The sequence below is a fragment of the Syngnathus typhle genome, linkage group LG8 (assembly GCF_033458585.1).
Source record: "Syngnathus typhle isolate RoL2023-S1 ecotype Sweden linkage group LG8, RoL_Styp_1.0, whole genome shotgun sequence".
NCBI lineage: Eukaryota > Metazoa > Chordata > Actinopteri > Syngnathiformes > Syngnathidae > Syngnathus > Syngnathus typhle.
The window spans coordinates 11,828,082-11,843,348 of NC_083745.1; the positions used below are offsets into that span (position 1 = coordinate 11,828,082).

The 15,267-nt window shown below is 44.1% G+C and overlaps 1 protein-coding gene across 1 annotated transcript; it reads left to right on the forward strand.

The window, feature by feature from the left end:
- The first annotated feature begins 1,530 nt into the window (after positions 1–1,530).
- plcb1 (phospholipase C beta 1) lies at positions 1,531–14,882 on the forward strand. Its single transcript, XM_061285844.1, has 32 exons — positions 1,531–1,867; positions 2,924–3,001; positions 3,374–3,442; positions 3,778–3,918; positions 3,973–4,052; positions 4,205–4,258; positions 4,923–4,998; positions 5,140–5,240; positions 5,496–5,659; positions 5,831–5,977; positions 6,060–6,217; positions 6,337–6,419; positions 6,556–6,640; positions 6,712–6,883; positions 8,143–8,198; positions 8,549–8,645; positions 8,755–8,839; positions 9,310–9,434; positions 9,808–9,962; positions 10,040–10,207; positions 10,392–10,491; positions 10,582–10,686; positions 10,841–10,953; positions 11,155–11,299; positions 11,451–11,510; positions 11,633–11,810; positions 11,879–12,005; positions 13,153–13,229; positions 13,325–13,414; positions 13,515–13,572; positions 13,651–13,737; positions 13,870–14,882. The coding sequence occupies exons 1-32, from the start codon at positions 1,769–1,771 to the stop codon at positions 14,020–14,022; spliced, it is 3,486 nt and encodes a 1,161-aa protein (XP_061141828.1). The 5' UTR covers positions 1,531–1,768; the 3' UTR covers positions 14,023–14,882.
- Positions 14,883–15,267: the final 385 nt, after the last annotated feature.

Sequence of the window (15,267 nt, forward strand, 5' to 3'; positions counted from 1 at the left end):
AGATGAATGGATGAATATCTGATCGCATGGACTGTTGACGTGTCTTGAAAGGGCAGATGTTAAAAATTGAACGCTTTGCATAAACAAATTCAAAACAAAATTGATGATTGGTTAGCTGGCAAACCTTTTACACTCAGCCCGACCATTATGACCAACGTTAAAATACACGAGGGCGGGCATAAGTTTATCAAAAAACGAGACAAAGGTTTCATTCCTAAGAAGTATACGCATGTCATTTTATTGTAAGGCGCAGTATAACCGTGTTGGTTTGGGGTTTATGACCTGAAAGTGGAGAAAAAGGGAAAATGTCGGCCCTCGTGTGACAACCGTGCTGCTGCTGCTGTTACACTTCTAACGGATGGAGATATTGATTCGAATCTTCCGAAGCCACTTTGCACAGAAGGAGCCTCAAGTGCTTCATTTATGCAGACGACAATTCATCATCCTGTCTCTTTTCAGACAGACGACATTTAGTTTTATTGGGCATAAACAAGACCGCCGTCCCTCCTCCCCTCCCTTGTTTGCTTCCCCACTTGCTCCATCAGCTTGTCATATTTTTGTTGGACGCTGTGTGGTTGCCGGCTTGTTTGTTTTCATTTCTCAGCAGATGCGTTGTCATTTTCTGCTTCTCCTTGGCGCCTGCGTTGCATTTTGCAGTCTTAAATCTCCACGCCCACGGACTTCTCGTAATAATCACTCGTCCCAGCAAACAAAGAAATACGTTGCCAACTGAATTTTTTATTTGCATCCTTTTGTTTTCTCTGTATTGACGTGTGTTTGAATGATTGCATATTGACTTTTATACTTCACAGCTCTCAAATACGCTCTTCACTGTTAAAACGGACTGAAGTGCCATGAATCTGTTCCAGCACACCCCAAAAATAACCAACTATAAATGTTTACAGACAAAAATCTCCTTGCACAAATGTGTCTGAACACATTCATATGTTTCATTATTTGAAATATTTGCAGCTGAATCTACGGGTTCCAAACTATGAGTAAGCAGGGGACCGCTACATATATATTCCCACGTACAGTATGTTCTAAAATGTTGTCATACATTCCACGTCATTTCACATCATTTTAAACCGTCTTATGCTTCTTATATATTTTCATTCAGCCTTTCAAGTGTCACAAGCAATTTCTGTCTTTCAAAATATACAGTTCTATTTTGTTCTTACTTTCTATTTTGCTTCTTTTTTTCCTCTTCCTTTTTTGGGGGCGTGGGGGAATTGTACATGTACTGTAAAAGGTACAGGTCAGGAAATGGCTATTCCTGCACTCGCTCACCTTGTCCATGCATTTGCACCTGTTGAACAAAAAGTCAACCATTTCCTCCTGCTGGCCTCATTTGACCAAAGTGTCCCGCTTCTTTTTTCCTCCGCCTCTTCACTTTTGCATTCCGCCTCCGCTCCAGCACTCATCTTCCCCTCGGTCCCTTTTTTACTCTCCTCCTCCTCTCTCCATCCCTTTCTTCCCTCTCATCCCTCCCCCATCTGTGGGAAGCCGCTTTGCGCATGTCGGCGATGAGTCAATTTGTGGAGGCTGAGCGCACGCACGTGTGTTGTCGTCTCCCATAAAGGCATCTGCTTCAGTCTTCAGTCTGTCTGTTGCAGCACAAAGGGGTGGGGGCGGACCACGCATAGCACCACCACAAGAAGACGATGCCAAGGAGGAGGAGAAGGATGCAGCAGCTCGGCAACTCTGCCTGTTGACGAGAGTTCGGCAAGCTCGGACCCCCCCCCACTCCACACGTGCATGAGGAGCCATGGCCAGCGCCCAGCCGGGGGTCCACGCCTTAAAACTCCAGCCACCTGCCGTGTCGCCAACCTTGAGGAACGGCAGCAACTTCATCAAATGGGACGAGGTAAGACGGCTGCAAAAGTGCAAACATTCATTCATGAAACACATTCAAGCTAAAAGAAATGTTTCCTGCTGTCCTCTTTGAGCCAAGGCGCAGATTTCATGGTATAAGTGTCAACTTAAATTCTGAGGACCTTGTTTCAATTGACTCAAAATTGGCACTACACATGATGAAATCTTTACCAGATTTTTTATTTTTTTTAAAAACAAATCCACATATTTGTTACATTCATTGACAAAACACCTCAGTTTTAGCTTAGCTCACTACTCTTCTCTGAAACAGTATTCTTTTCTATTCATTTTATGTATCTTCTAAACTAACTTGTGAAAATTAAGTTTGAATTAATATTAATTTTTATTCTTTTCTATTTTTTTTTTATGAAGTAAAAAATAATTTAGTCATGTTAATGAAAATAGCAAATGATCATTTCTTAATCACTTTTATTTTTTTAAATAAAAAGAAAATCCAGCACGATTTTAAACAAATTTTCTCTTCTTGTAAGCTAAAATTTATTTTATGCATCACATGTTTGTTTGCATGTTAGCAACATGAGTGTGAGTCTGTATTGGTATGTTCAAGTGCCCTCACAATGGAAACGTGTAGTGGTGTGGTTGCTATGGTAACTGTCATGGCTACCCCTACCTAAACAGAACTGATGCAAAATGTGATAGGAATGAGGTGTGTGTGTGTGCGGACGCGCTTGTGTGTGTGTGTGCATGCGTGTGTGTGTATGTGTGTGTTAGAGAGAGCAAGAGAGAGAGAATGTGCACATAAGTGTGTTTTCTTTTTTTTTAACTGCTGGCTGTTTTAAGAGTTGGTTGCCATGGCGACACTTGACAGGGATCTCGTTGGCCATCCTCAGCGCTTCGAGTTCTACTTTTTGGTCGTCGGCTTGTAAAAGCACTCGGCATGAATCAAAAGTACAACCACTCGCACATGGTTCAAATTAGAATTGGATTTAAAATGGTGACTTCAAGGCAGGTTCTCTGAAAAAGAGCAACGAGACCGTCAAGTTGGTTACAAGTGTTTTCTTCTGACTTTTCACATGTTCCTCCGCAGGATCTTTCCACTGTAACTCCTGTGACGCTCTTTGTCGACCCTCATGGACTTTATCTGTACTGGACCGACCAGAACAAGGTGCTCGAGTGCACGTAACACACGACTGCATGGATACTATCGGGTGTATTCCGTTTTACTTATCCACCAACATTTACTTGGGAGACCACGATTGTTTCGATTCTCGTCAGCAAGACGTCTTCCTATTGTAGATATATAATTGAAGGTTATTATTTGAATCCTGTTTAATCATGATTTGGAGATGAAAATAGCATTACATTATCGACATGCTTTACATAAATAGGAAGCAAACAGCCTAAAGATGCTCAGTATGTGGCCGTTATCATTGATTGTCAACATGCACATAATTCGGCGCCTCAGCAGGAAGCAGGATTAAGTGTGTGCATGTGCGCGTGTGTGTGTGCGCGCGCGCTTGTGGGTTACGTTTTCCAGGAGAGCGAGTTGTTAGACTTGACCCATGTGAAAGATGTCCGGACGGGCAGGAGCACCAAAACTGCCAAGGTAACGCCAGCCTCTTCACTTCCTTCATCTCAGTCTTACTCGCCTTCTTTGAATTGCAATCTCGCTGACTCTTTATGCAAGGAAAATGTAGCACCTTGGAAATCATTTCATGCCCAAGTGCTCATTATGTAGTCCAAAAGCACGACAGTATGAGTGCAACAGTGCACAGCCATGTTCCAAAATGGATTCTGTTAGTTTTTTGGCTCAAAATTCTAAACGTGAAGTCCTCTGACAGCTTTCCAGATACACTCTAAGTATTGACAGGACTTAGTTTTGTACGCAGTTTGTTCTGTTGCAGCCATTTTCCAAAATGATTGGGCCTTATTGGCCAATAGGAGGCCAAGCTGCGGGAGCTGCTGGACGTGGGCAACCTGGTGGGCCGGCTGGAGAACCGCATGGTCACTGTGGTGACGGCCTCCGACATTGTCAACGTCAACCAGATCATCTTCATCGCCTCTCAGGAGGATGAGGCCAAGGTACCACGACCAGGAGGAGGTGGAGGAAGATGATGGTGATGATGCTGTTTGTAGGTGTGGTGTGAGGAGCTCTTTTGTTTGTCTTCCAACCTGCTGAGCCACAACCTCAACAGAGACCACAGCCTCCTCAAAGCGTGAGTCAACATACACACACATAACATTTACTACGATTTTTTTCTTTACTTTTTTCAAACCTTTTCTCTTTTTGGTATATTTTTAACTCTTCAAATAGAGTGAGTCGAATTGCTGAAAAAAAAATCCAATCCATCTGACTTTGCTCCTGCAGGTACGTGAAGTTGACTGTGCAGCCCAACTCGGAGGGCAGAATTCCCGTCAAGAAGTGAGTGAAGCCTGTCTGTCCTGTTTGCGGCCAATCTGCTGAGACTTCATAACTTTACTCTTTCCCGTCGCCTGCTTCCCAAAATAAACTCAATTCCATGTGCACTTGGGAAAGCAAAAACAGGGACAGGATCCAGCAAAGTGCCTAATTCAGCGCTGACCCGCTAATGGGCCGGCGGCGCCACATGTGAGACCAAGATGAAGGAAGAACACGGAGGGTTCGCAAAGCCGGATGGGGACACCGTCGCCCTTTCCACCAACCGGGAATTAGAGCGATGCAAAATTGCGGGTCAAACACCGAGAAGTTATAGTTTGAAGTGAAGTTTGCCCCCGGAATTAAATTTTGAAAATAAACTGGGGGACAAAGTCATCCGTGCAACATGATTCAAATGAAGTCACTTAATGTATTTTTTGTCCTTTTTCAGTCCGAGTAATTGTGATGAGAAGCACAACTCCAATCTCAAACAAAGCGTTACTTGTTTAAATGCGGGACGCTTCTTTGTAAAAGGACCCCAGCCAAGTAATCCGTGGCATCCCCCCAGACCAGAACTCGTCTGCAGTCCACTCAAGGACAAATTGGGACCGTTACAGAATTTGAAATGATTTTGTGATGGGAGGAGATGGTGATGTGATTTATCCCCCCTCCTCCCTCCTCTCTCTTTCAGTATCGTTCGCTTGTTTTCATCAGACAGAAAGCGAGTAGAGAACGCGCTGGAGAACTGCCGACTTCCTTACGGGCGGGTCTGTCAAATAGTTTTTCTGTTTGTGAATTGCTCAGTGTCCCAGACACTTTGTAGATTTGCCATCAAGCTATTTTCAATCAATTCAATTGTACATGATAATGTGAAAAATTATGTGGGTGTTCTCGCGTGCACTCAACAGGGTGACGCCGTCAAACTGGAGGACTTCTCTCTGGAGGCGTACAAGAGCTTCCTGGAGCATCTTTGTCCTCGGCCAGAGCTGGCCAACATCTTCCAAATGCAGTGAGTGCGCCGCGACTTCTTTGAGCGAGCAGCGTGATGAAGTTGCGCTTGTCCTACTTGTCAGAACACACACAAGACTCACTTTGATGTGCAAGTGCAGCAGGAACGTGTTCACTGCACTTTGCCCACATTTTCACGTCTGAAAATGCATTTGCGCACCACAAGCCACTAAAAAAAGAAGTTCTGCCTCGCACCAAATGTGTCATGCCCATAAAAAAGCAGTTTGTGGATATGACAAAGTTGCGTTCCCCGTAGGGGAGGCAAGGACAAAACCGTGTCGTTGGATCGGATGACGGATTTCATCAACTTCAAGCAGCGGGACCCCAGACTCAACGAGATCCTCTACCCGCCTCTCAGGCCCGCTCAAACCCAGACGCTCCTCGAAAGGCACCAAAGCGACAAGACGCTGCTGGAGCAGGGTGACAATAGAGCACACGCATCAGCAAGATAAAGAAGAAAGAAAATACATTAATGAGAGAAATAGATGCTAGATCAATATTTATGCATGGATGGATGGCCGAATGCAAATTCGAAAGACGGACCGACGGCTTATTCACTTGCGTGTGTGTGTCTGTGTGTGTGTTGGCCAGGCCTGATCTCGCTGCAGGCCTTCTGCAGTTATCTGTCGAGTGACGAGAACGGCGTCATCCCTCCGGACAAACTGGACCAGTCTGAAGACATGAGCTTCCCGCTGTCGCACTATTTTGTCAACTCCTCGCATAATACATACCTGACAGGTCCGCCCGCCCGCACGTACTCAAGCTGAAAAGTGATCAACAACCCACAACAAAACTTTTATTCTTGTTGTTTTTCCCCCAGCGGGCCAGCTGGCAGGAAGCTCGTCGGTGGAGATGTACCGACAGGTGCTGCTGGCCGGATGTCGCTGCGTGGAGCTGGACGTGTGGAAAGGTCGCACAGCCGAAGAGGAGCCCGTCATCACGCACGGCTTCACCATGACCTCGGAGATCTCCTTCAAGGTCGACACAAACACACACTTGGTTCTTGGTTGTGCTTATTACTTATTTTGCCATTGTCTATTAATAAGTTTGATTCAGTTTGTGTGTGTGTGTTTTTTTTTTTTCTTTTTTTAAAACAGGAAGTCATTGAGGCCATTGCAGAGTGTGCCTTCAAGACATCACCTTTCCCGGTCATCTTGTCTTTCGAGAATCACGTCGACTCGTGAGTTATTTTCACAACAAAATGATTTAACTGCTTTAGAAAAAATCATTTGCGATAGATAACCAACTTTTAATTTTTATCCAATTTGTCCGACTTGAATGCTGCCCCCTAATAGGCTAAAATATCTTTCTATTAGTTTGAAGCAGCAGGCTAAAATGGCGGAATATTGTCGATCAATCTTTGGGGAGGCATTACTGATCGACCCGCTGGACAAATACCCGGTAAGCACTCTTACACGCAAAGAAAAATAGAAAAGATTTGTGACAATGGCTTCATCCTGATTTTATGACAGCTGGAGCCGGGCATGCCGCTGCCGAGTCCTCAGGAGCTGATGGGAAAAATTCTTATCAAGAACAAGAAATCGCACAAAGCCTCCTCTGGTGGCGGCAGTGACGTCAAGAGGTTGACGGAGCAGCCGACCAATCAGGACACGGAGCCCGTGTTGCCTAGCAACAACAACACAGGTATAACGACAACATGAGGAGGGCCTTGCGCAAAGTAAATTAAAAGTAATTTCAGCTCATTTTTTTCATTATTCATTTAACCACACAAAAGAAAATTGAAAATATATAAAATCATATTTTCCGTTATTTGGAATTTTAGTTTTTCCAATAAGTACCGTTTTTTTCCGTATATAGTGCGCCCCCATGTATAATACGCACCCTAAAAATGGCATGCTGATGCTGGAAAAAAGCCTGTACCCATGTATAATACGCACCCAATTTTTATGAATTTTTTTTTATGAATTTTTTATTTACTTTTTTTTTTTTTTTAAGTCCCAATGATCGTCACACACGCAGGGAGGCAATGGGTCCCATTTTTATAGTCTTTGGTATGGTCTTAACTAGGCTGGATGTAATTTTTTTTGTTGGCGTTGATTTCTCCGACTGCCCATAAACGCACCACCGCGCTCCGTGCGCGCACGGGAAAGAGGCGTGCGGACGTGAAAAAGGCGGCTCTGTATGGGAGAGACGTTGAAGAGGAATAAAAACACCCTTGGAAACCAAAACTTGGTGATTTCAAGTTTCATTTCGAGGGACATTTGTCACGTCTCGGTTGTGTCTAGGTTGCCATAGTTTCTGTTCGCGTCGCCCCTCTCTTCCTGTGTCACCTCAATCGATGTAACGTGTTTTGTATTTAAGTCCTGTCTGCCCCTCGCTCACCGTCGGATCATTGCATGTGTTACTGTCATGATGTCTGTTTGCTTTCTGTTCCTGTCTTTGGTAATGTCACCCTGTCTTTTTGTTCCACGGTCCTGTTCAGTCCTGTTGTTGGTTTTGTTTTCTAAAAAAAAAAAAAAAAAAAAAAAAAAAAAAAAAAAAAAAAAATTAAAAATTTTTTGTACCCATGTATAATGCGCACCCCAGATTGTAGGACAATAAATTCGTTAAATTTTGCGCACTATACACGGAAAAAAACGGTAAATAAATTCCCACAATGTGCTGCTTTTTGGGGCCCATAAATTCTTTATTTGGTATAAAGGAACTAATTGTCCATCGATCTATGCCAGCGTTGTTTAGTGACAGGCAAAACAACAAAATGTTCTCTGCTGCCTTCAGGGACAATCAACCGCTGTAAACAGGAACGAGTTAGGGTCTTAACTTTTTATGTGAGACCGCACTACGTCTACAAACATCTAAAGACTTTTATTGGACATATGATTGAATGAAAATAAAAATGATGCTGTGTGAGTGAAAGTAACCCCCCCCCCCCTCTCCTGCAGAGATAGAAGCTGAAAGCGAGGAAGAGGATGATGACGACGACGATGACGGTAAAAAGGTCAGTAGTGACGTCACGTTATATTTTACCACGAATGAGCTCAAATCATTTTGCCCCACTAAAATCATTTGCAATCATTTGTCCCGACCAGCACGGCAAATAGAAAATTCACGTTTTTAAAATAGCTAAAAACAACTTTGGCTCTCCTTTCCCACACGTGAGAGCGCTGAAACTAAAGATTATATTGAATAATAATCTGTTAATTTTTAATTTTTAATAATTACATTCCAAGGATGTGGAAAATTTGAGGTTAATGTCTAAATGATGAATTAGTTTGCTTAATTGCTAAAAGGGTAGAAAAACTGAGCAAGCCACGGCTGGAAAAACATTTATTATTTTTTTCCGGTCAGGGCTCAGCAGAGCGCGAGGCCGTGGCCACGGAGGAGATGTCCACACTGGTCAACTACGTGCAGCCCACCAAGTTCAACTCCTTTGAGGCCTCTAAGAGTAAGCCAGAGCACTGAATGACAAGCGGATGTTCACCTCGCCATCTCCACTGAGCAGGAAACGTGCTCAAGTGTGTGTCCTGTTATCCTGTGTGTGCGCGTGCATGTAGAGGCAGCCCGCTGTTACCACATGTCGTCATTTGTGGAGACCAAAGCTCTGGAGCACCTCACCAAGTCACCAGTGGAGTTTGTGGAGTATCCTTAGCAACTGTTGCCACGGGCGACTGCTCACATCCTGACTGCTTCTTTCTCTTTAGATATGATGCCTTTGCCGCTGGAATGCCTTTGATCGCTCATGTGAATATGTAAGCAGAGTACACTGAGCCCAGGGACAGAATATTAGGTAGACCTGCACGGTCTAATCAAATCCAATACCAGAGCCGCATTGAAAACGAAAATCTGCTGCATTTTGATTGGCACTGAGCTACCTCTTTTTTTTTTTTGTTAGGAACAGCTCTCGATATTTTGCTACACAAGCGCACGAATGATCCTATTGTTAAATGATTCCCTCCTGGCAGGGAAAAAATCAAACATAATTTTCATCTTTGGATCTCATTAGAGTGTGTACCTAATGAGGTGGCCATTGGGTGTATTTCTTTGTTGTTGTTCAAGCTTAACAAAAATACATTTTCAAATGTCATACTTCTTAACCAGGCACCAACCAGATACAATAAATCGCAGCTAAGTCGGATTTATCCCAAAGGAACCCGAGTGGATTCGTCCAACTTCATGCCGCAGCTTTTCTGGAACGCCGGCTGTCAACTGGTGGCTCTCAATTATCAAACCATAGGTGAGGAGTCCACGATTCCCAGAATGTTTTCTTTGCTCTTTTCCTGCTTTATCATATGGTTGTCATTGGAAGGACCCCAAATTGACCCTAAGGTGGCTGCTTTTTTTTGGGCCACGGCTTTTTGAGATGTTTTTGTGGTTCTACTCATGATGTTTCACGTTGCTAATTCAAACTGGTTTAAGGGGCAGAATTTCCAAACATATTTAGGAGCGGTTGGTTTGTGTCAAAGGACACTTGGAAATGATCAAAATGGCAGACCTCGTGTATTTTTGGGCAGGGCTTCTTCAGACTTTTTGTGGGTCTACTCGTGATAGACGTACATCCCCCCAAAAATAGGAGCAATTTGAGGTTATGTGTGAATTATTTGTCACAGATCTGTCCATGCAGTTGAACCTCTTCATGTTTGAGTACAACGGTCGCAGCGGCTACAGGCTGAAGCCCGAGTTCATGCGGCGTCCGGACAAACACTTTGACCCTTTCACCGAGAACACGGTGGACGGTATTGTAGCCAACACGCTCTCCGTGAAGGTCCGCCAGTAGGAAGCCGCTTCACCTCATTTGAGAAGGAGGCTTGTGTCAGCTCGTTTTCACGTCTGGCTTTTTAGGTGATCTCGGGCCAGTTCCTCACCGAGCGCAGGGTGGGCGTCTATGTGGAAGTGGAGATGTTTGGGCTTCCTGTTGACACCAGGAGAAAAGCTCTGAAAACTAAAACCTCTCAGAACAACAATGCCATCAACCCGGTGTGGGATGAGGAACCTGTCGTCTTCAAGAAGGTGGGGAACTGATCGTAGCTGTCTCAAGCATGCTTCAAGGGCTGAATTTTATCGAAAATGGCAGACTTCCTTTTCTGCCACAGCTTCTTTAGATTTTTTTAGAGGGGGCACCGACAATTGCTCTTAACATCACTTGGTCAGAATGGTCAAACGGGGCGCTTATGTTGTCCTGGTTCTCTGCCAGGTGATTCTTCCTACTCTGGCCTCACTGAGAATTGCCGCCTTTGAGGAAGGAGGGAAGTTCATCGGCCATCGCATAATTCCAGTGTCTGCCGTACGACCCGGTACGTGCTGTTCTTTGGCGCTCATCTCCGGTCACGTTGAGATCTCAAGACGATGCTCCTGCTCTGAGTGCGTCCGTGTGTTCTTTCAAGGGTATCGTTATATCGGCCTGAGGAACGAGAAGAACCAGTCACTTATTCTGCCCGCCGTGTTTGTCTACATGGAAGTCAAAGACTACGTCCCAGACACCTTTGCAGGTACGCACGTAGGCCAAAGAGTTGTTATTTTTTGTTTGTTTTTATGCACGCATGACTTGGAACCGTGAATACAAACCCTAAAAAGCACAATGAAACGATCAAAACTGGCTACGCACGCACGCACGACCGGCTTGGTGTTCCGTTTGCCTTCCAGACGTGATCGAGGCGCTATCCAACCCGATTCGATACGTCAACCTGCTGGAGCAGCGTTCCAAGCAGCTGGCCGCTCTCACGCTGGAGGACGCAGAGGACGACGTGCAGACCGAGGTCAGAAAGAAAGAAATGTATTTCTTGTCTGGATGACAAGAAAAGGAAAATTACTGCTAGAAAACAGTTTTTCAAAACCTGTTTGATCTCTGGACAGTTTCTAAATCAATTCTAAATCAAAAAGTCAAATTGTAACACAAGGCTCGTTCAATTGGGAAAAAAATGAATGATCAATTATATATATTCATTTGAACTTTTCAGGACGAAGCAGAAGGCTGCGCCGAGCGTAAAAACGATCCCAAGTCGGCGTTGGTGGAGAACGGACTGAGCCCGGCCCCCGGACCCACGGGCCAGGCTCCCGTCGTCGCGGCACCCAAACCCTCTGCGGCCAATCAGCAAGCAGCTACTTCAGGTAGTGGCACTGCCATAGACTTTGAACAGAGGTCTGAAGACTTTTGTTCTGAGCCCTTGACCCGAACTGAGCTTCAAACCAAAATCAACCGAATAGCATGTTTGATGATGAAATGTCCCTTACAGGTTTCTTGTCGTGTGTTTACCTTCAGATGCAGCCAAACCAGCAGCAAAGAGTGAAGATTTGGTGTTAAGCGTTTTGATAGGTCAGTCACAAGGTTCAGCTCACCAACCAAAAAACATACACTGCCCACAAAACAACACTCACTCACCAAATGTCTGTACTTTGCTCACCACTGGTGGAATGGTTCAATTGTGTTGTCGGCAGACATGCCCGTGTGCACGTTGGCCACCCTGCAGCAGTCTAAATTGTACCAGAAGGAGCAGCGGCGTCAGTTCAAGGAGGTGAAGGAACTGGTGAGGAGACACCAGAAGAAGACCTCTGAGCTCCTGCGAGACATCAACAACAAGTACAAGAAGACGGCCAGACAGTGCAGCAAGAGCAGGTGGGAAACACACCGGCTACACTCGCACGCCACTAAAGGAGCCTCCACCGACCCACCTGCTCACTCAGGAGCTCGTCCGAGGAGCCTGACGAGCGTCTCCGCTCGCTGCGAGACGAGCAGTGCGAGCAGCTTGCGACGCTCCGCCGGGAGCAGTACTACAGCCAAAAGTATCTGCAGAGGGAGCACATCAAGACGGTGAGCCCACGTCCACCCTTTGACCTCCACCAAGAAGTGGACGCTTGGTTGGGTCCTGTTCTACTTGAAATTGTCAAATCACTTTTATGAAAAGGCTGTGTTTTTACGTTTGTCATGACATTTTTACTTTTAAGAAATGGCCGTTTGTAGTTCTTTTTTCATTTTTGCTTTATTTCACTTTCACAAACTGGCTTGGAATATTCATCTTACCTTTAAAAACTTACTTCGTTTTTAGCTTTGGCCCTTGTGTGCGTTTCACTTTTGTAACTTTTTTTATGGCTTGTTATTATTACGAGCACATGGCTTGTTTATTTTCTTTTTTTATTACTTATTTATAATATTTTATATTTTAAAATATTTATATGTATTTTTTGACTGATTTAATTTTTCCCCATTTATTTTCTTCTGTTCTCACAAAGAGACCTACCGTTTTTTTCCATGTATAATGCGCAAAATTTAACAAATTGATTGTCCTAAAATCTGGGGTGCGCATTATACATGGGTACAAAAAAAAAAAAAAATCTTTTTTTTTTTTTTTTTTTTATCCGGATATGATACGGAGGCCGCCATTACAGATGCGCTTTCTTCTCTGGTGTTCACTTCAAACACGCTCCATACGAACACAATGCTCTCGTATCAGACGCTTGCTCGATCACCTGCTCATTTGCTGTCACAATGTACCCTACACAAATCCGAAACATTTCTTCGCTATCGAGTTTGCTAGCGCATGCGCAGTGATACTGACCAGCAGAATAACATCCGGTTGTTCCCAAAGATGATCTTTTTTCTGAAATAATTTTACGTTTACGGACTTAAGTAGGGTGCGTATTATACATGGGTACAGGCTTTTTTCCAGCATCAACATGCCATTTTTAGGGTGCGTATTATACATGGGGGCGCATTATACATGGAAAAAAACGGTACTCTGATATTTGACATTAGCAGCCGCAAAGTGAGAAGAGAGGAATCGTATTTGTTTTTGGCTGTGGTACTCTTGACAGATCAATCTGGACTTTGTTTTGATGGGTATTAGCACCATTCACGCATTGATGACGCGATGTTTACAGATGTCACGTCGGGCTCGGCGCTAGTCTTGCGTTCCTTTTTATTCTGAACGTCAGATTATAAACTTTTATCGGCCTCGCAGCTGAACGAGCGACTCTGCAGCCTGGCTGAAGAGCATCACAGCGCGCAGATGAAGAAACTCAAAGACATCTGCAACAAGTAAGTGTTAGAGCTCCAAATAGGCTCTTGCCCTGGCTCTTGTGCCATCGTCTCGGGCCGTCAGTTTACTGGTGTTTTTTTCGCCGCCAACTCAGGGAGAAGAAGGATCTGAAGAGGCAGATGGACCGAAGAAGAACGGAGAAAATCAACTTGGCCAAGACCAAAGAGAAACATCTAGCAGAAGAGTAGGATTTCTACTGATTGCAAAAATCAAGCTTTGCCGTCATCGGATTGAATTGTTTGGAAAGCTTTTATCTCCTCTCTGCGCCTGCGTGTGTGTTCTAGAGAGAAGATGGAGATCAACAAGCTGTACGTCAATGAAGTGGTGCAGAACATCAAACGAGTGAGCACGGACACAAGTCAAGTCGCGCATCTTTTTTCTCTGTGTAATAGGAAGTGGTCCGCTTGTGTGTGCTTATAGCTGGAGGAGACCCAGGCCAAGCGCCTCGAGCAGCTGGTGGAGCAACACGATCATCTGCTGCAGGAGATACAGCAGCAGAAACCCAAGGTTTGGAACAAATAAAATAGTATTATTAATAATAAAATTGGCAATTGGCTTCTCTGGGCCATATTTCATGAAGCTGAGGTTTGAACTTTGACCTAAACAACTTTATGAATCTTTTGAGCCTATGCCATTCAGCTGCAGGGCGCCATCGAGGCTGAGTTCCGGGAGAAGTTTGAGCGTTTGCCGGGCGAGATTCGAGACTTCCTGCAGGACAGGAGGCCGGAGGTCAGAGGGCACAGCAAGTCCCGACCGTCCACCCCCAACGAGATTCTTTCCGAGGACGACTGACCGAGCGGGAAATTCCAAAGCAAGACAGCAGCTGTAGGCAGACTAATTTTTTATGCAATGACGACTTGGACCATGAGTTTGGATCGTTGATGTCCCTCAACATTGAGGCATATTTCAATCATCTTCCAACCTACCAACTAACCGAGTTCGCAAACAGCCTGCCGGCTTCTCCCCTGGCCCACCCACCTACCTACCAAGCGTTTTGAGTTGCTTAGCAACCAGCTTTCTAGCCTCTCAGTCTATCTATCGTACAATCAAGCCGGCTACCAGCAGACCGACCGTACCATGTCTGACTTGCTGTAGTTTTTTTTTTTTTTCTCTTTGTCTTTTTTCTTGTTTTGCTAACACCCAAACTAAATCCTCTACCCTGGACTGTGAATGGGTTGAAGTAAGTTCGAAATTTATTTATTTATTTATTTATTTATTTATTTATTTATTTATTTATTTATTTATTTATTTATTTATTTATTTATTTATTTATTTATTTATTTATTTATTTATTTATTTATTTAAGCAAATCAAATTCCAGAGAGTAGAGCAACTTTAGAGCTTTCCTTTTTAGGCCATGGGTGCATCTTGAAAGGAATGTGATTTTTTTTTTTCTCTCTGCCACCCTGCATGAAGTTTGACCTATTTATTTAAGCGATACAAGATGGCAACTTTCTAATGGTGACTTTGATACTGTAGGCCTCATTGAAATGTTGTCGCATACAAACAAGCCATTTCATTTCTTTCACACACAACACTTTTCAAAATACCCTGCTTGTGCAGCAGCAGCATCCTCGTAGACTTTGTTTTCGCCTCTCTGTGTGAGGTATTTGTTTTCATGATACTTTCAAATAACAGCTCTCAATCAAAAAGCGAGTGTCTGATGAATTGGTACCATTTCCTTTTCCCTAGTCCCCAAGTCCAAATGTTGATCAATCATTATTTAATTGATATCTATTGTGTTTCCGCTCAAAAGGCTTGAAGTGAGCAGGCGATTCAACTGCGCATGCTTTGCATTTTTGGTTTGATTGCATCGTGATTCAACATTAAAAGATTTTGACGAAAAGCGCTCAGCGCACGTCCTTGGGCCTCATTGTGGCTGCAGAAGCATAGAGGGCATTCCTTAGTCCAAATGTTGCACACACACACACACTTGAATCTTGCACTTTCTTCCCCACTCCTGACTGAAAAATCCATAACTGCGCTTTTGCAGTCATAAAAGCAATATAGCTGTGCCAGGTGAAGTTGACAAACTAC